The sequence below is a fragment of the Electrophorus electricus genome, chromosome 24, assembly GCF_013358815.1.
Source record: "Electrophorus electricus isolate fEleEle1 chromosome 24, fEleEle1.pri, whole genome shotgun sequence".
In the NCBI taxonomy this organism is placed as follows: Eukaryota; Metazoa; Chordata; class Actinopteri; order Gymnotiformes; family Gymnotidae; genus Electrophorus; species Electrophorus electricus.
Window position 1 is genome coordinate 1,844,258 of NC_049558.1, and position 18,243 is coordinate 1,862,500.

General features: G+C 44.6%; 2 protein-coding genes across 3 annotated transcripts in view; one reads left to right on the plus strand and one right to left on the minus strand.

Moving 5' to 3' along the window:
• kmt2d (lysine (K)-specific methyltransferase 2D) overlaps nt 1–14,915 on the plus strand; it is a 30,065-nt gene extending 15,150 nt beyond the window's left edge. The window contains exons 32-54 of the mRNA XM_027021325.2: nt 48–215; nt 416–543; nt 656–2,499; nt 2,592–2,715; nt 2,804–2,891; nt 2,975–3,041; nt 3,167–3,399; nt 3,508–6,495; nt 6,597–6,740; nt 6,865–7,029; nt 7,234–7,372; nt 7,490–7,571; nt 7,659–7,834; nt 7,955–8,079; nt 8,165–8,303; nt 8,646–8,770; nt 8,951–10,262; nt 10,378–10,514; nt 10,617–10,747; nt 10,976–11,261; nt 11,420–11,493; nt 11,604–11,712; nt 11,841–14,915. Coding sequence (XP_026877126.2) covers nt 48–215; nt 416–543; nt 656–2,499; nt 2,592–2,715; nt 2,804–2,891; nt 2,975–3,041; nt 3,167–3,399; nt 3,508–6,495; nt 6,597–6,740; nt 6,865–7,029; nt 7,234–7,372; nt 7,490–7,571; nt 7,659–7,834; nt 7,955–8,079; nt 8,165–8,303; nt 8,646–8,770; nt 8,951–10,262; nt 10,378–10,514; nt 10,617–10,747; nt 10,976–11,261; nt 11,420–11,493; nt 11,604–11,712; nt 11,841–11,933 — 8,877 coding nt within the window. The 3' untranslated portion in view covers nt 11,934–14,915. The remainder of the gene's footprint in view (nt 1–47; nt 216–415; nt 544–655; nt 2,500–2,591; nt 2,716–2,803; nt 2,892–2,974; nt 3,042–3,166; nt 3,400–3,507; nt 6,496–6,596; nt 6,741–6,864; nt 7,030–7,233; nt 7,373–7,489; nt 7,572–7,658; nt 7,835–7,954; nt 8,080–8,164; nt 8,304–8,645; nt 8,771–8,950; nt 10,263–10,377; nt 10,515–10,616; nt 10,748–10,975; nt 11,262–11,419; nt 11,494–11,603; nt 11,713–11,840) is intronic.
• A 556-nt stretch (nt 14,916–15,471) lies between these two features.
• acvr1ba (activin A receptor type 1Ba) overlaps nt 15,472–18,243 on the minus strand; it is a 5,654-nt gene continuing 2,882 nt past the window's right edge. For both annotated transcript variants that reach the window (XM_035522286.1, XM_035522285.1), the window contains exons 6-9: nt 18,199–18,243; nt 17,982–18,106; nt 17,715–17,845; nt 15,472–17,573 (exon numbers count right to left, since the gene is read on the minus strand). The exon at nt 18,199–18,243 is cut by the window's right edge and continues 112 nt beyond it. In XM_035522286.1, the coding sequence (XP_035378179.1) occupies nt 17,448–17,573; nt 17,715–17,845; nt 17,982–18,106; nt 18,199–18,243 (427 nt within the window). In that variant the 3' untranslated portion in view covers nt 15,472–17,447. The remainder of the gene's footprint in view (nt 17,574–17,714; nt 17,846–17,981; nt 18,107–18,198) is intronic.

The following is an 18,243-nucleotide window of genomic DNA, read 5'->3' on the forward strand; positions in this document are numbered from 1 at the left end:
GGCAAGTGGTTAAGTATGATGCTCAACACTTTTGTTTTTCCTTGCAGAGACAGAGACTCAGAGAATTTTTAATCAGGCAGAAAATGCAGAGGAACTCACTCCGCCAAGAGAAGGAGGCAACTACAGCCAGTAATAATGCCTCAAATTGGCAAGAAGGTGAAATGGCAGTCTATCAGCAAGATAAAACACAACGTGCACCACCTCCTTATCCACAGGTATGCTTCATTAACAGATTCTCCTGAGATGAAGATCTATATGGCAGTAAATATAAAGTACATTTACTACCATATGCAGCATTTTTACTGTATTAAATATCTTGTGTATCAATGTTTGCATATTGTTTTTTGTTGTTGGGATATGGAGGTAATCTCTAGTTTTTGTGGTTTCCTAATTCCCTTATGAATATGTAAATTAGGATAGAGCAGCTGTTGCTCAGGTAGCCGTCACTGGCAAGCTGGCTTTGCCTATAGGAGCAGTAGAGGAGAAGCTGTGTCGCCCACCCCTACCTGGAACACCTGGTATTATGGACCATAATATTTTAAGGTACCTCTGACTGTGTGAATTCTTGAATATTGCATGTGCCTCATTTCAAGCACGTTCATGTTTACTAATGCATAAATCAAATAAATATAAATGTCAAAATATTTGTCTTTAGGCAAGCTGGCCCTAATATCGCCCAGGGCATGTATCCACGGCCGCCGTTTCCTGCACAGTGGCAAGGCCAGACTGTCGGTCCACGGAGGTTCTCGCAACCATCCATGATGGAGATTGGGCCCAGACATCACCTTAATGCTTCTATGAACAATCCCCTCAATATGCAGGGTATACAAGGCATGCCTAATTCTCTTGCTGTGGTGCAGGGCACTGGAACAGAGACCGTGCAACCATGTGTGTCTGGACCTCCACCACAGTTCATAGAATTAAAGCATAATGCCCAGAGGATACCACTGGGGCCCCAGTTTTTACCAAGGGGACCTCAGCCCCGCCCTCGTATGTTTATACCACAGCCAGAAGTATCTGCTCGATTTGTTCCACCACACTTGCCTCCTCCTCTTGATTCTCGGGCAGAGGGTGGACAAGATGCCAGACTTGGGATACCACAAACTGGCATGGGCTTGTTGATTCCTCAGCAGAGCAATATTCCTCCCCCTCCTTCCCAATTACAGCCCCAGCAGGTACCAATTACCCCATCAAACACATCTGGTTCCCACTCTGCTACCCAGCACCAGGGTTCTCGGAGTAATACCGTAGGAGCACAGCAGTCAGCTGAGGTTACTGTTGAATTACCGGAGCCTGACCTTGAGGACCCTTTTGCTGCCAAAGACCTGGGAGATACAGGAGCAGAGGCTGGAGTAGAAGATGATGACCTTGCACTCGACCTGGATCCTGATAAAGGGGATGATGATTTGGGGAACCTTGACAACCTCGAAACAAATGATCCACATTTGGATGATCTGCTCAACAGTGATGAATTTGACTTGCTTGCGTACACGGACCCTGAACTTGATCAAGGTGATCCTAAGGATGTGTTTTCTGACCAATTGCGACTGGTTGAAGCAGAAGGAGAAGGTTCAAGCACCGCTGTCAGCACAGAAATTAAGACAGAGGAGAAACCTAAAGTAAGTTTAATTGCCAAGGGCTCACTCACAGTTCCTACACAACCTTCAAAAACTGAGAGCACATCTTGCAGTGTTTCGCTACCACTGAAAACAGAGTGCTCAGATGACAGTGGACTCTCTTCTATAAAACTCGAAGAGAAGGGCTTGGTTGAGCAACAGCAGTCATCACAGACTGTGGTTAAAGATGAAATGGGGCAGGCTGTTTCTTTGCTTCTTAGTGCGACATCATCCAAAACCTCGACTCAGCCAGAGAATTCATCTGCGTCACTCAGCACTGTACGCTTAGGTGGTGTGCCATTTCCTCTTCCCACCCAAGATGATTCACTGTCTTTTCAATCAAATACTACTCATCCAGACTTGAGTGAGGACCCCCTTGGCCTACCAGATGGTGGAGGGCAGCATTCACCTGCAGTTGATCTTGACAAAGTAGAAAGCTCATTGGAGGCAAGTGAACTGCCTTTACTGATTCAGGACCTCCTGGAGCATGAAAAGAAAGAGCTTCAGAAACAGCAGCAACAGCAGCAAATGAATTCTCTACAGGGAGGGTTGGGCAGTCACCTTCATAATCTTCAGAATCAGCAACAACCTTCTGCAGGGCCAAATCAGATTTTGCTACCACATCATCGTCCACCTCAGGGTGTTGTGAGTCAACCTGGAATGGTACCAAGGCCTCCTAATATGCTTACACCACAGCAGCAGAGGTTACTTAGTGCAGCAATGCCCCCGCCTCCACCTGTAGCAATGGGGCAGCCACAAGGTGTGATGCGAGGTGGACAGCCAACTAGCATACACCCTGGTCTTAATCCACAGCAGCAAGCACCACTACCTCAGCACCTGGCAAAACAACAATCTCTCCCCAGCACCTTCTTCCCTGATAAAGGTATTTTTGATGTGTTGTGCATCTTTTGGCTTTTGAATTTGTTGAGGCCTCGGTGCATCTTTACATGTATGTGTTGCCTTGTGTTCTTGCAGATCTGGATAAGTTTATGACTGATGACATAATGGATCCTATTGCAAAGGCAAAAATGGTGGCACTGAAAGGCATTAAAAGGGTATTGACTCAAGACCCCATGGCTGTACCACCTGGGATCAATAGGTACTTGTGTTTAATATTGAACCATATCGTACAGTCATCTTGCAAAGCATTGGTTAACTTTTAACATCCTTTTCCTTCATTGGGTTAGGCAACAAGTAACAATTTTAGCTCAGAGGCTGGCCTCAACCCCAGGAAGTGGAGACCCTCAACCCCATCTTGGACCTGGATCATCTAAGGTAAACGAATGTCCTTTAAATTCAGTTTCCATTGTTTTAGTTCCCTTGATTTACTGAAAGTTGTGCCACTCTGTTGTTTTCAGGAGGGGGAAAGCAGTGACCAGGCTCAGCCACGACCTAATCCTCCCCAGTTTGTCCAAGGCATCATTAGTATGTTCTGTACTTGTGATGAAATCCAGTACTTTCTATCTTTACCTTCTACCACAATACATATTGTATTGGAGGAGAATGTCTAAACATTTATAATGCCACATTTAAATCCCTCTGCAAAACAGATGATGCTGAGCAGCACCAGTATGAAGAGTGGCTTGTGCACACCCAGCAGTTGCTACAGATGCAACTGAAGTTCTTAGAGGAGCAGATAGGAGCCCATCGCAAATCTCGCAAAGCTCTTTGTGCTAAGCAGCGCACTGCTAAGAAAGCGGGGCGTGAATTTGCAGAGGCCGATGCTGAAAAGCTAAAACTGGTCACGGAAGAGCAAAGTAAGATCCAAAAACAACTGGACCAGGTGGGCAAACATTGCCTTCATACTAACAAGTAAATGGCCTGTTTTGTATGCCTGTTTATCTACCAGATAAATATCTTTTTCATTAAAGTCTCATCTCTACCCTCCCAGGTACGTAAACAGCAGAAGGAGCATACAAATCTAATTGCTGAATACAGAAGTAAACAGCAGCAGCATCAGCAGAGCTCCTCCATGTTAGCACCTGGTCCTTCCAACCAGGGTCCCCATATGCTTTCTAAGATGCCTGGCCAGATGATGATGGGCCAACAAGGTGCACCAATGATGGGTCAAGTATCTGGAGGCATTCCTCAAGGAAGTATGCCTGTTAGAATGCCACAAGTGCATCCATTCACGGGTGCCCAACCCCATCATGCTGGGGCACATGGTCCTGTGCCAACTGGCACACCTGGTGGATTCTTCCCACAAGGCACTGGTGCACAAGGACCAGACCCAAGACTTCTTCCGGACCGACAGTTACAACAAAGGATGCAGATGGTTCAGAAATTACAGCAGCAGCAGTTTTTGATTGGACAGCAGCCTATGCCACATCAAGGTCAACAACAAGGTGTTCTGAGTCAACAGGCTGGAGCTGTGGGTGGTCAGCCACCCCAGGCTTTGATCGGCAACACATTAATAGGACAGCAACAGCCAAATCTTCAACCAGGATTAATATCTACCCAGCAAAATCAACAAAGTCTACTGCAGGTTCCTCAGGGCATTATGGGGAATCAGGGAGTCGGGCAGCCTCAGCCAAATCTCATGGCCCAGCCGCTGTCTCAAAATCAGAATATTATGCCGGGCCAACAAGGCATGGCTGGAAATCAAGCTGTGCAGCAGCTTCAGAGACCTCAGGGTTTGATGAATCAGCAGGGACCTGGTGGACCACAACATGTTCTTAGAGGACCGCAGGCCGAGCTTACGCCTCAGCAGCAAAACGTTTTGGCACAGCGAATGCTTCTTTCTCAGCAGAATGCAGCGAAAAACCTAGCACAGCTCCAACAGCAGCAAATGCCGCAGCAGAGACAACCCGCACAAGTAGGCCCCTTAGAACCACAAGTAACACTGGGAACGCCCCCCTCAGGCACCGTTCAGGGCAAAGTTGAGAATTTGCAGCAGGGAGTTCCGGCTCTCTCACAAGATGTTCAAAGCCCTGCTCCTAAAGATGCGGGAATTCTCAGCCCTAAAACCCCACCACAGCAGGGCGGACCCTCCGTTCCGATCCAGATGCCTCAACAGTTGCCAGGTGGAGATTTGCCTGGAGCAGTTGGACAGCAACAGCAAGCACTTGCTTATATGGCTCAACAGCAACATGCAAAACAGCAGCAGTCGGGACAAAATGCTGGCCAGGTGCAGCAACATGCCTATGTTGGCAGTCAGCAGGCTGGAATACAACCTCAAGTGCAACAGCAACAACAGATGCAGCTTGTTCTTCAGAGGCAGAATTCTATTAATGCAGAACCAGGGAAACAAGAAGGTCAGCAGATATGTTATGTCACCCAACAGCCACAACAAAAAAGTCAGAGTGTTCCCCAGCAAATGCAAGGCATGCTAGGTCAACAAAGTGGCCAGAATCCATCTGTAATGGCTGGAAATGCGAATCAACAAGACATGTTGCTCCAGCAGCAGAAGCAAGCCTTGCTTGAGCAAATAAACAGAGGTCAGCAAGTCATGATGGCCCCAAGGCCAGGTGCCCCTCCTGGACAGATACGAACTCCTGTTAACATTCAGGCCTTCATTGCACAGAACCCACAACTACGTCAACTGCCTCCTAACCAGCAGTTGCAGCAAATTCAGGCAATGATTGCTCAGCGACAAGCTCAGCAGCAGGGCCAGATTCTGAGATTGCAGGGACAGGCACAGGCCCAAATGCGTCCACAGGGGCAACCTGTTGGCCCAAGAATGCCAGGGCTTGAGACACAGCAGCAACACCCCTATGCCTTTGCTGGTAAACAAGGTCCAGTGGGATCTCCAGATCACCAAGGAGTAATGGGCCAGTCTTCTGTCATGACTCCACAGTATCATCAGGGTACTGGATCACTGCAGCAACAGACATCACAAGGAGCCTCGCCTCAGTACAGCAGCGTCCAGCAACAGCAGCAGATGATGCAGAAGCATCAAATGATGAGAGGACAGGTGCCTTTGAGTCGACCAATGTTGGGTCCAGTTCGCACAGCACCTCTTGGTCACATGGCCAGGCCAATGTCTCCTCGTCAACTCATGGCTCAAGGTTCACCTGGCAGCCCTCTTTCTAGTCAGCAAAGGCAAATCATGAGCATGGCTCAGACTCCACCAGGCCAACAGTCTCACGGGATGACGGCACTTAGTCCTTTTCAGGCGTCTCCTTCTCATGTGGGTTCTCCTGCTGGCTCCACTGTTCAAGAAGCTGGCTCAAGCCCAGCATCTTTCAGTAAACAGGATTCAGGCACCCCATCTCACTCTACACACCTGTCAACTCCATCTAGATCAGAGTTTGCTGTTGGCCAAAGCAGCCCTTTTAACAACATAGGAACATCAGCTGCCTCACCGCTAAGATCTCCAATGGCAAAGACTCCACAAGATTTATTGGGTCTTAAGTCAGAGCCCCAGAGCCAGAATGTTGAAATGATGAGCACTCCTGTTCCATCTAATGGCCCATCTCCTAGGTCCAATGAGAGCTTCCCACAACAGCCATCAACTCCAGTTGTGGCTGATAATGTATCTCATTCAACAGCAGTAACTACTGAAGGATATCCATGCAAGATCGCACTGCAAAACATAAAACAAGAACCTCGAGAAATTCAGTGTGACTCAGGCAATGGTGGAGAGGCTCCTACTGCAGCTATTAAACGAGAAATAACTGGTGAGATGGTTAGTAACAGTAATGCTGGTAGTTTTGTCAGCTCTGCATCTGGTCCTGGAAATCCATCAGGAGATCCTGCTGCCCAAATCCCCAAAACTGAGACAGGACAGCAGCTTTTGCAGAAGCTCCTTCGAACCAAGAATCTTCAGTTGGCATCCCAGAGGCCAACTGATGGAATTCACAATGAAATAAATGGTCATATAAACAGCAAACTGGCGATGTTGGAGCAAAAACTTCAGGGAACACCACGCAACATGGAGGTAAAAGCAAGCAACATTTAAGAAAAAAAGAAGTGGTAGCAAACATCAAAAAATATACTTTTCAATTCTAATCCCTTTCTTTTTATTTACTGTTTTTAAAGGATCTTCAGTCAATCTCCAAAAGAGCTCCTGTAGCAAAGACCAAGCGCACGACAAAGGCTGGTGAGCGTGGACCAAACTCTCGGAAGAAAACTAAAAAAGATGAGGTTGGAAAAACTGAAGCAATAATGAAACAGCTTAAACAAGTAAGGACTAATTCCTTTTCCCCATTTCACCTAATTATGAAAATTGGCTTAATTGTGCAGTGTTTTATTACACATCTTTTTGACAGTATTCCATAAGTAAACCCTCTTTTCATTTTACCCACAGGGTCTCTCTCTGCTTCCTTTAATGGAGCCCTCTATTACTGCTAGTCTGGATTTGTTTGCTCCATTTGGCAGCAGCCCAGCTAATGGCAAGACTCAGTTGAAGGGCTCTTTTGGAAATGCAGTAATAGACAATATTCCAGACTACTATTCCCAACTCCTCACTAAGGTAAGTAAATTTCCTTCTATGTATAAATCCCAGAATGCTCTACTACTTTTTGGCCCCACGAGAAAATCCTGGGCTTAAGTTTTGTTTGCAACAATTTTGTGAAGTTGTGCAGATTTCTGTAGGTTCGCAAGTTGCCCCTGTTTAACTTGTTAGACATTTTTTGCTTCTGTGTCGTGCCCTGAAAATGCTATCATCTTCCACTAGAATAACCTCAGCAATCCCCCAACACCTCCATCATCTCTTCCACCGACTCCACCACCTTCGGTGCAGCACAAACTTTTAAATGGCGTGACTACAGTAGATGAACTGGCAGAAGACAAGAAGGAACGAGAGGACACATTGGGTAAGAATGTTAACATGTCAAGAATGCCTTAGCTTGCCTAGATGGATCAAAGTGAGAGCTGAGTGTTAGAAACTGGTTCAAAGTAACCAAACTGACTGCTTCTTCCTTTCCCTTAAGACCCTGTTCCTGAGGAGGTGAAGAGTGTGGATATACTAGCAGCTCTCCCCACTCCTCCACATAACCAGAACGAAGATATGAGGTATGTTGTACAGAGCAGAAGTTTGCTTTAGTCCTCCTGAAATCCTATGTAAGCACGTCAGTAAACTCATGAACGGTTTACCCTCAGGATGGAGAGTGATGATGACAGTGATGCTCCAGACAGCATTGTGCCTGCGTCGTCACCTGAAAGCCAGTTTGGTGATGACATATCACGTTTTCCTCATCTAGTGGAGCCTAAGGAAGAGGAGGAAGAAAGGGCTATTTCCCCTGTTATTCCCATCATCCCCCGTTCTGCTATACCTAGTATGTTTTGTCATTGTTCTCTGATGTTAATATTCCTAAACTTTCATTTGCTGTCCTGTTCTTACATGACTGAGTCATCTTATGTCATTTGCACACCCTCCCCACTTCACAAATGTCCAGATTTCCCAGAGACTAAACCCTTTGAGACAGTAGAAGGGAAAGGTGGCTCCTCTTCCAGCACCTGGGACAGAGCCAGGAGCAACGAAGTGTCTGTTACCTTATCTCTCTCGGCAGCTGCAGCCAAGGTATTTAAGCTTCGGTTTGTCTGAATCCTCTTAACTATACCATTAAACTCCTGTGTTAACTTGACCACAACTGGTCTTCAAATAGAATCTGAACTCTGTGATGGTGGCGGTTGCCCAACTGCTGCACATGCGTATACCTGGCTCCTATGAAGTGGCTTTCCCCCAGAGTCCTGGTAGGGCAGGTGGTGTCGGTCCTGGGAAAACACCCGACTCCTCCAATTCAGGTAACTTTTATGTGCAATAAATTAGGAGATTTGTGTTGTTTTCTGGATCGTTCCTGATTTAAATAGTAGTCTTGTTGTATGTCGTGGTCCAAGCTGTTTTGCATGTGAAATGAGTATTTATAGTTGTCTGGTACTTTATTATTCATTAATAATACAAGAAATTGGTTTATAAATATGAATAAAGGAGTTTGATTATAGTGTCTAATAAATGTTTTTTGGCACCTGGTGACAATTTTGGAACTTGAGTGGACTACGTTGCAGAGTGTTTGGTCTTCTATTTTTGGTTTGTTCTAAATACTTTTAGATGTGGGGGTTTTTTTTGTTGTTTTTTTTCTGATTTAGGAGGCCTGTGTGTGAAGACTGATCAGTCTGCAAGCCGAGACGCAGAATGGCTCAGGCAGTTTGACGTAACCCTGCCAGGCTGTACTCTGAAGAAGCAAATTGACATACTTTCTCTAATCAAACAGGTTGTTTGCCTAGTTTTTTAAAAACTTGATTTATATATGGGAAGGATGTACATTTTACATTTTTATGTAAATGAAAATATTTGGAAGTATATTTGGGAGTGCAGCAATACAAAAGTTTTTTCTGAATTTATTCCTGACATATATTCTCCCAAAATTAATGAAATGTTGGTTAATGATAAGGAATACCCGGAGCATGATGACCAGCCTGCTCAGCACTGCTACATGACCAATGTATCAGACCTAGATGTACGGCACCTTCCCATCATTCCTCTTGAGGAATCTCCACCACCTTCACCACCAGCGCCCGCAGAACCTGAACCCATCACTCAGTCTCACCCTGACCCTCAACCGGAACTGGACCTTGGGGTTTCTGTTCAGCTCAGGTCAATCTCCTCCTCTAGCCTAAGTGCTCTCATTAAGATGGAGCCTGCAGCTGTCTCAGTATCAGAGTCTCAGAGCTCTCCTGGTAAACCTGAGCCCGGAGAGGCTCATCTCTCTCCTCTGGCTGCTCCGCCGGAGGAAGAGACAGTTCGTGCTGCTCCTTCCTCCATGCCTCAAGACTCCCCAATGATGGAGATCTCCCCTAGACCCATCAAACATCGCAACAGGCCCTTCTCTGAGGATGAGGAGGTGCGTCCCAAGATCAAGAAGTGGAAAGGTGTGCGATGGAAGAGACTTCATCTGGTCATTACCATCCGCAAGGGTGGTTCTAAGAAGGAGAACAGCCGGGAAGTGTCTGAGCTCATGGATCGCCTGCGTATCACGCTACGTCCGGATAAGCTGCCGCGTGACAAGCGCAAGTGCTGCTTCTGTCACGAGGAGGGCGACGGAGCCACGGACGGCCCCGCCCGCCTCCTGAACATCGACGTGGACCTGTGGGTGCACCTCAACTGTGCGCTCTGGTCTACCGAGGTCTATGAGACGCAGGGCGGCGCGCTCATCAATGTGGAGGTGGCCCTCCGCCGTGGCCTGCGTACCCGTTGCGCCTACTGCCAGAAGACAGGTGCCACCAACAGCTGCAATCGCCTGCGCTGCCCCAACGTCTACCACTTTGCGTGCGCCATCCGGGCACGTTGCATGTTCTTCAAAGACAAGACCATGCTCTGCACGCAGCACAAGCTGAAGGGCCCCAGCGATGAGGAGCTGAGCAACTTCGCTGTCTTCCGCCGAGTCTATATCGAGCGGGACGAGGTTAAGCAAATCGCCAGCATCCTGCAGCGCGGCGACCGCATACACTTGTTCCGGGTTGGCGGCCTCATCTTCCACGCGGTCGGCCAGCTCCTGCCCTCTCAGATGGCCGCCTTCCACTCACCCACTGCCATCTTCCCTGTGGGGTACGAGGCCACACGGATCTACTGGAGCACCCGCGTGCCGAACCGCCGCTGCCGCTACCGCTGCCGCATCAGCGAGCAGGATGGTCGACCCTTGTTTGAAGTGCGTGTGCTGGAGTCTGGACAGGAAGACATGCACTTCAAGGACAGTAGTCCAGATGGTATATAACATTTCATATTCCTCCCCCTCAAAAAAAAAAAAAAAAAAGATTGAGCACTTGGTGCGAATGAGTCTTTGTGTCGATTTAATCCTACCATCTTGTTTTTTAACATCAGGCATCTGGAACAAAATTGTACAGAAGGTTTCCAAGCTGCGTGAAGATGCAGCTATGCTCAAACTGTTCACCGATCACGTAAAGGGAGAGGAGATGTACGGACTCACTGTCCATGCTGTGATGCGCATCACCGAATCAGTAAGCAGTACCGTCAGACACCGTAGCGCAGCTCACTACTGATGAGCCAGAGATCAAGATCTGACTTAACCTTGCACATTTACCAAACCTCTCGTTCTTTAGCTTCCAGGGGTGGAAAACTGTCAGAACTACATGTTCAGATATGGGCGCCATCCTCTTATGGAGCTCCCTCTCATGATTAACCCTACTGGTTGTGCACGCTCCGAACCCAAGATCCTCACACACTGCAAAAGGTAAGTCTTAAAACGTTAATACTCGACTAACATACATACACTTTCAATCCACCATACCCTGTCGGATTCAAATGTAGCATGTATTATGACCATTGATCAAGAAATAATATAAATGCAAACAAAAGGTTTTATACTTTTAAAAAAAATCAGCAGTTCTCCATGTTTGAGTTCTAATTGTTTTTTTGTTTTTTTTTATATTGTTGTTGTTTACTTATTTCTTGGCTCTAGGCCCCATACTTTGAACAGCACCAGTATGTCCAAAGCCTACCAGAGCACGTTCACAGGGGAGATCAACACCCCCTATAGCAAGCAGTTTGTTCACTCCAAGTCCTCTCAGTACCGGAGGCTAAAGACTGAGTGGAAGAATAACGTGTACCTGGCTCGTTCCCGGATCCAAGGGCTGGGCCTGTACGCAGCTAAAGATCTGGAAAAACACACTATGGTCATCGAATACATTGGCACCATCATTCGTAATGAGGTGGCAAACCGACGGGAAAAAATCTATGAGGAGCAGGTTTGTAAACTTAAAAATGAAGGCAACTTGGTTCTTTCTGACTCTTTGGAAATGTTTCATTAAGACTTGTTCTTGTATCAGGTAATTGGATGCCTTCAAAATTTGTCCTGCGTCTGATTGCATGATTTATCAATACATTCATATTTGTTCTCTTTCAGAATCGTGGGATCTACATGTTCCGCATCAATAATGAGCATGTCATCGATGCCACCCTCACAGGTGGCCCTGCCCGGTAAGATTCAGTGTGGGTTTTTTTGCTGTACTCTGGTCTTATCTCAGACTCTATATGATGTGGGACTCATTTGGAACATGTGTGTGTGCATGTGCGTTCATCATTGACAGCTACGTCAATCATTCCTGTGCACCCAACTGTGTTGCTGAGGTTGTGACGTTTGACAAAGAGGACAAGATCATCATCATTTCCAGTCGTAGGATCCCCAAGGGTGAAGAGGTAAGAATTACATGGACAAACCTGCTGCTTTGCATCTCAAGTCAGTTTTTGAAATGGTGTATATGCTTTATGTGCGTTAAATGACCTACCGTGTGTCCTCCTTTCCATGCTCTCTGATGGACTGTTAGCTGACATATGACTATCAGTTTGACTTCGAGGACGATCAGCACAAAATCCCCTGCCATTGTGGAGCCTGGAATTGCCGGAAGTGGATGAACTAAACAGGGAGACGGAATGTGTGCGACTCACCTTTGTACTCCCTGATGCCAGAACACTTCTGCGCCACGGCCTCTTATAATTTTAACTACCCAGGTCATAAGCTGTTTCCGAAATGAGGGGAGAACGTTTGCTCTCTGTCAGTGGCAAGATCTTGTTGTTCACATCAAGAGCCAAAGCTTTGAATGGAGTCAGTTTTGAAGCCACAACATTTTCAGATGAGCTCAATGGTGTGCTTGAATATTCTTGTTAAAACTTGCCTTTGCCAAAAGCACCTCCTTCCTATTTCCTCTACTGTTGCCCTCCAATAAGCTCACTCTGGCTGGAATCAATCCTCTCTACATCTACCAAAATGTCTGATTCTTTATCATATCAATACACTTAGGGTAGAACTCAGTGAAGAAAGTTTGATTAAAGCCATTTAAGTACTCAAAAATGAACTAATAATACACTTTAGCTTTGGACCTATCTTTTATTTTTTGTTTGTTGTTGTTGTTGTTGTTGTTGTTTTTGTTTTGTTTTGTTTTTTTTTCCTACCACCGTCACCCCAGAATAACATCCTCGCATCAAGTCATCAATGAAGATTGACAGCATGGATATTGGCAAGACAATCCTGGAGTGGCTCACATCAGAACTATGTATCTGTGGTGGACGAGATGTAAGATAATATAAAGTTTAAATACTATTTGACCTGTGGCTCAAAAGGCACCAGATGTTATTATATTGAGTTTAAAGGTGAGTTCGGTTGACCCAGTCTACCTCATTGAGTTTGTGGGAAGTGACTGCTTTGTATTGAATTGTTAAGTGCTACTGTGGAAAGGGGAAGGCAGGGATGTTTTCTCATGGCAGTTGCCTTCTCGGTTCAGCAGGGAAACTTGTCTGTTTTGCTTATTTACAGTAGTGAGCCATTGCAACATCAGTATACGAATGACAGAGCCTGTTTTACCGATTTATGTCATCACGCATTATTTAGAGCAATCAAACACCAAATGGGTGTCCAAATGTAGGAGACCACCTGGTCTGAGTGACTGTAGATCTCATGTAGCCATTTTTCCTTTGTCAGCTTCAGTCCTGGATATTTTTTTCTTTTATTTTTAACGCACAAGCAAATCCATTCTTGCATTGCTTAGGACGGCGGGTTTTGTGCAAAGAGAGCGACAGGTTTCATAGCTTAAACCTCAAAGTGAAGCAGAATCACATGCGTTTTTTTGGGTTTGCTTTTCTTTTTTTTTTCTTTTTTTTGGCAAATGTTTGTTCCGTGACCCTCAACCAAAACGATTGATTCTTCAGGCTCTTGACTAATAAACAGTAACTTGTGATGCAAGACTACTATCACGATTGGCATGTTTTCATGTTCATATTAGATTCTACATTTTGATCTTTACTCCAAATGGAACATCTTCATACACACCTTCTTTGGTAATAATTAGTGGACTGTTGTAAACTCACTGTAGTGAGTCCTTCTCTGCCTGACCACAGTCGGTGTGTGCGTGTGTGTGTGTGTGTGTGCGTGCACGCGCTCCCTATATTGTGGTGTCATCACTGTTGACACTGTTGTGGTTTCTTAAAACAGTGGCAGAGAGAGACTTTTAAAAGGGCATTTTTGTTTTTTCTTTGATACTTAAGTAATTTAAAAACGGTTATAATGATGAGTCTTCAGAGTAGGGAGCTGAACAAAGTCTCCACAAAATGCATATTGCTTTGTTCCTTCCTCCCGGACTTATGACCTCATATGAAAAATAAATAACGAAATGTACAAACTGTATATAATGAGGGGCAAAAGCTCTCCAACATCCCCTTTTTAATCAATAAAATCAAAATTGTAGAGAAATAAAATTGATGGAATAAAAAAAAAAACCACTGGATTATCATTTTATCAGAAAGATTAAATGTGTATATAAATATCTATAAATATATGTAAAATGGCAAACGAAGTAATATCTTTATGTATATGAAATCAGAGTGTTTTGCATTTACCTGTTTTTCTATTATCATTTTTTGCTATAAGACCATATACAGTTTAACAATAGTGTGATGATTATCTTGTGTTCACCAATGACATGGATGAGTGGTTGAGGTGAATTAGACCATTCAAGATGGGATTCACATTGCTATGTAGTCTGGATAATGTCATCATGCAAATAGATCATTGGGGGGGGGGGGGGGGTAAAGCAGTAGAATGGTGCATAGCGTTTGTGTATTTATGTAATATTGTTCACATATATTTCTTCTTTTACAATTATTTATGCTACTGCTTGTGAAATACCTGAAATATTGAAACCTGTCCTTGAAATTGGTCACCATTTGATAAGTAAATTCTCTAAATAGAAAATCATGAAGTTCCTGAGATGATACTGTTTCTGAAATGATTAGTGTCGTTATTTTTTTTCCTCCCTGTAGAAGTGAACGTGTTTTATATAACTTGTGAAATGGCAGTATAGCCAGTGTATGGTATGACTTCAATATTCAGTGATATCCCCCAATCCTACCTGAGAATTGCACTCTGAAATGGTTTTGCTTAGAATACTCCTGAAGACAGTTTAAAATAATAGCAGAATTGGTGAACTTAATAGCAGAATTGGTGAACTTAATCTGTTGTGTGTATCTTGTCAAAGAAAGTTAATTATAAAACTCACTGGATTTTAACCTAACTCCTACCTTCTGTTGGATTATCTTAATTTAAGGTCTTTCTGCATATCCTCTAATTTAATAAAGAATAGATTGCTTATTTTTTTTTTTTTTTAACGTGACCTACTTTTTTAAAAGATGCTGCACCTGTACAGCAGAGCTACTTTTAGGGAAGATAAATGATCATTTTTATTGTATGTGGCATGTTTTGTATGGATATAATTTTGAATTGTACATATTTTTTTGATGATGCCAGAGGTTGCTTTACTTTATATACAGCTGCCCCCTTCCTTTCCCTGATCCATTTTCTTTGTCTGCTTTATTTCTTGTAAAAGAAAATAAAATGCATTTTAAGTATATTTATTTTCAGTATTACTAATTCTCAAGAGCACTTACATTGTAGATGTTGTGCTTTGGAAAAGCCACTTGATTTGAGCTATAAACTCAACCAAATATTTTGCTTTTCAGGAAATACTTGTACTAAAAACTTGTGATAAAGTCTATTGTTTGACCCAAAAAGTGGATTGTGACGAGTTAATAAAGGCTTTCAGCAGGGACAGAAACTAGATGGTTGATTTGCAATCCCGCTTATAATTAGGAGCATGTCCATATGGAACAGGAACTGGAACTAGATTTCTGGTTTATGTACATGTACCCAGTTTCTGTTTCTGAAACGCTCAGTCCTTTGTGTACTTACACTAGGTGTTGTTTTAATGTCTGATCTATTAGCTTTAAGCTAAGTTTTAAAAGAAATGTAGCTGTAAAAAGTTTTTTAGTCTGGAATTTTGCATGTCTAGCTAAGGAAACTGCAGTAATTACACTTCCAGCAGATGCTGCTGAATTGGCAGGAGCTGATACTAAATGGTTTGTTTATAAGATGCAGTTGTGTTTGGTAAATTAAAACAGAGATTGTAATAAGAAAGCAAAATGTATAATTTATGTACAATTTCAATTAATCCCCCAAAGATATGCATTCAGAATTATTTATGGTTGCAGATTGTTTGAACAGCATACGGACACACCAAACGTGGACAGTTAGGTTGGCTGTTTGGTCTACACACCAGTGTGGTTCATCCAGTAGGTGGTCTGACCAACATTGTTCCAACATCCCTCCCACTCCTTAGACATTAGCTGTAAGAGTATTCTGCATGTTCCACACACAAAGGCAAAAAGATGTGAAAAACACAATACATAAATAAAAGGTGATACTAGTTTTCCTTATGTGGGTCAAGATCAAGCCCTCAGTGTTCGACAGAGCACATTTAGTAAAAACATGGACAGTCACATTCTCTAGAGATCTAAGCATGCTTTTGTCATCAGCAATGGTCATCTGTTTCCAGCTATACTCAGTAGCACAATATGACTTCCAGAATACAGACATCCATTAGCTAAATGCACTGCTACAGAGCCACTGTGTATCTTGGTTGGGCTTCGGTACTCCCTGGTGGAACCAAAACACCGAAGTCCACCCGCACCCGGAACTCGACAAGCTAACGCTCCTATCGTGTGCGTTCGTCATTTTTTTTTAAATTTTATACATTCCTTAGGGACCATCATTTGGTGATAGGAGTGTGACGGACGCTGATCTGTGACGTTATTCAGGTTGGTATAAAGTGCAGATCAGAACAAGCACCTCACGGCTGTGGAAGGCCGGTCCCTCCTGTCCCACTCAAAGGAACGGCAGAAGGGTGACTATTCAGCACCTTCTAGTAAAATCTATGATAAAAACAGATCATAGAAAGTTGTGGATTAAATGTTACCTTACAAATAAGCAGGTAGAGAGAGAGTGAGAGATACACTATTTTATATGAACCATTTACAGGACGCTTACAGATATGGTACAAATATCCTCCACCTCCCCTCAAAGCAAACAGAGCATTAAAACCTTTGTAAAATCGTAGTGCAGTTCGTCCAACAACATCCAAACTAAACCAGGACCACCTGGGCATACCTTGTTTTTTTTTCCTGACTGTATAAAAAAATAAAACAAAAACAGAAGTAGCTAAAGGGAAACGCAGCATACAAAAGACTATGATGCTACATCTCTGGCCATGCTCTCAGGGTTAGTCATGGCACCGAATGAGACCACAGGTATGTTCTCACGAGTCTCATTCTCAAATCATTAATGGTTTTAACCTGGACAAGCTCTCATCTCACACCTAAATAAATAACTGGGTTTGGGGAGTGGGGCAGCAGCACATCCCCAGTCAAAACAAGCTGACTGCACGTAAAGCTTAACGCTTCCAACATGCCTTTTGTACAGTATCTGTGTGTGTATAGTGAATCACGTAAATAAACAAGCCTTGATGACTGAGTTTCTCACCTACCAGACGTTCACATTTAACTCCTGCACAGTATCAAACGTCCTGCATTTAACAGCGGGACATGGCGCTCCTGGCAGCGGCCTGGCACCTTGTGGGCAGTCTCACGGCCCCTCCAATCACAATAGAGCGGCAGCGGTGCAACACGACGTACATACAGCCGTGCTCATCTGAGCAGTCAGCGTGGCCAAGTCCATTTTTAAGGGCAAGACACTGGGGCGATGAGGGAAAAAAAAGTAAACCATCACAGTTTTTGTTAATAATTCCTGCCTAACAAATGAAGAATAAGAAGACCATGGAGTGGTGCTGAGGACAGGAGACAGAGGCGGAGCCTGCAGAGGAGGCAGGCCCAGTTGGACAGGAAGGCGGGGGTTCAGTTCGGGAGCCAGTGGAAGGATGGCTGAGGTGGCCTCAGTAGTTTTGGCTAAAAAGGTGAGGTAGTCCTTGTAACAACTTTAAAAACATTAAAACTGTGGCTGTTACTGGCAGGTCACTTCTTTGTGAAGTCTTTTCCACTCTCCAGTTGTGCGTCGCCGTGGGCGGGGCCACTGTGGCCCAAACACATGCGCCTCAGATCTTAACATCCTCCTCCACGCTAAGCTGAGAGAGAGTCTTCTTGATGCGGAGGGCCGTGAGTCTGGCTGCGCCGTTAGCGTACCAGCACTCGCGCATGATCTTCCCCATTACTCGCAGGGCCTGAGGACGCAAACAGAGCCTCCGTTAACTGTCCATCATTTTTAAAAACCACCTAGTACTTTGTTGTCTGAGATAAAGCCCGCGAGCTCCACAGAGCACGCACAGGCCGCGCAGCGCTCTGGCCGAGCGGGGCTCCCGTACCTCGTAGCTCTGCCACCAGTTGGGTACGTTGGGCCGTAATCTCTGGTCACACACCACCTTCCTCATCTCCTCTATGGAGGGGTCAGAGGGCACCAGGTCATAGTAGGGCAGCTGGTACTCTTCATGAACACCTATGAGAGCAAATTAAAGAAACCAGTCATTGCCTTTTCCGTTTTCAACGTCACTGCAGAGCAAATATTTCAGAGCTGATAAATCCTAAAATGAATGGATGGGTGCGCTGTACTGTGGCGGGCATTTGTCTCTCACCTCCAGCATTACATCGCCGTGCTATCTCCCAGTACACCAGTCCTAAAGCATATATATCCGCACACTTAAAGGAATCAAAGTGTTTCATGTTGATCGTTTCATCCAGTACCTCTGGGGCCATATATCTGGGAAACCAAGGAAAAAGCCAGTTAACTGACAACATTTAAACGGGTCTTCTTTGGTTTAGAGACCACTGCTGCTTATAAGAGCCTGTTACCTCTTAGTGCCCACCCTCTGATTGGGGGCGATATCGATAGTGTCA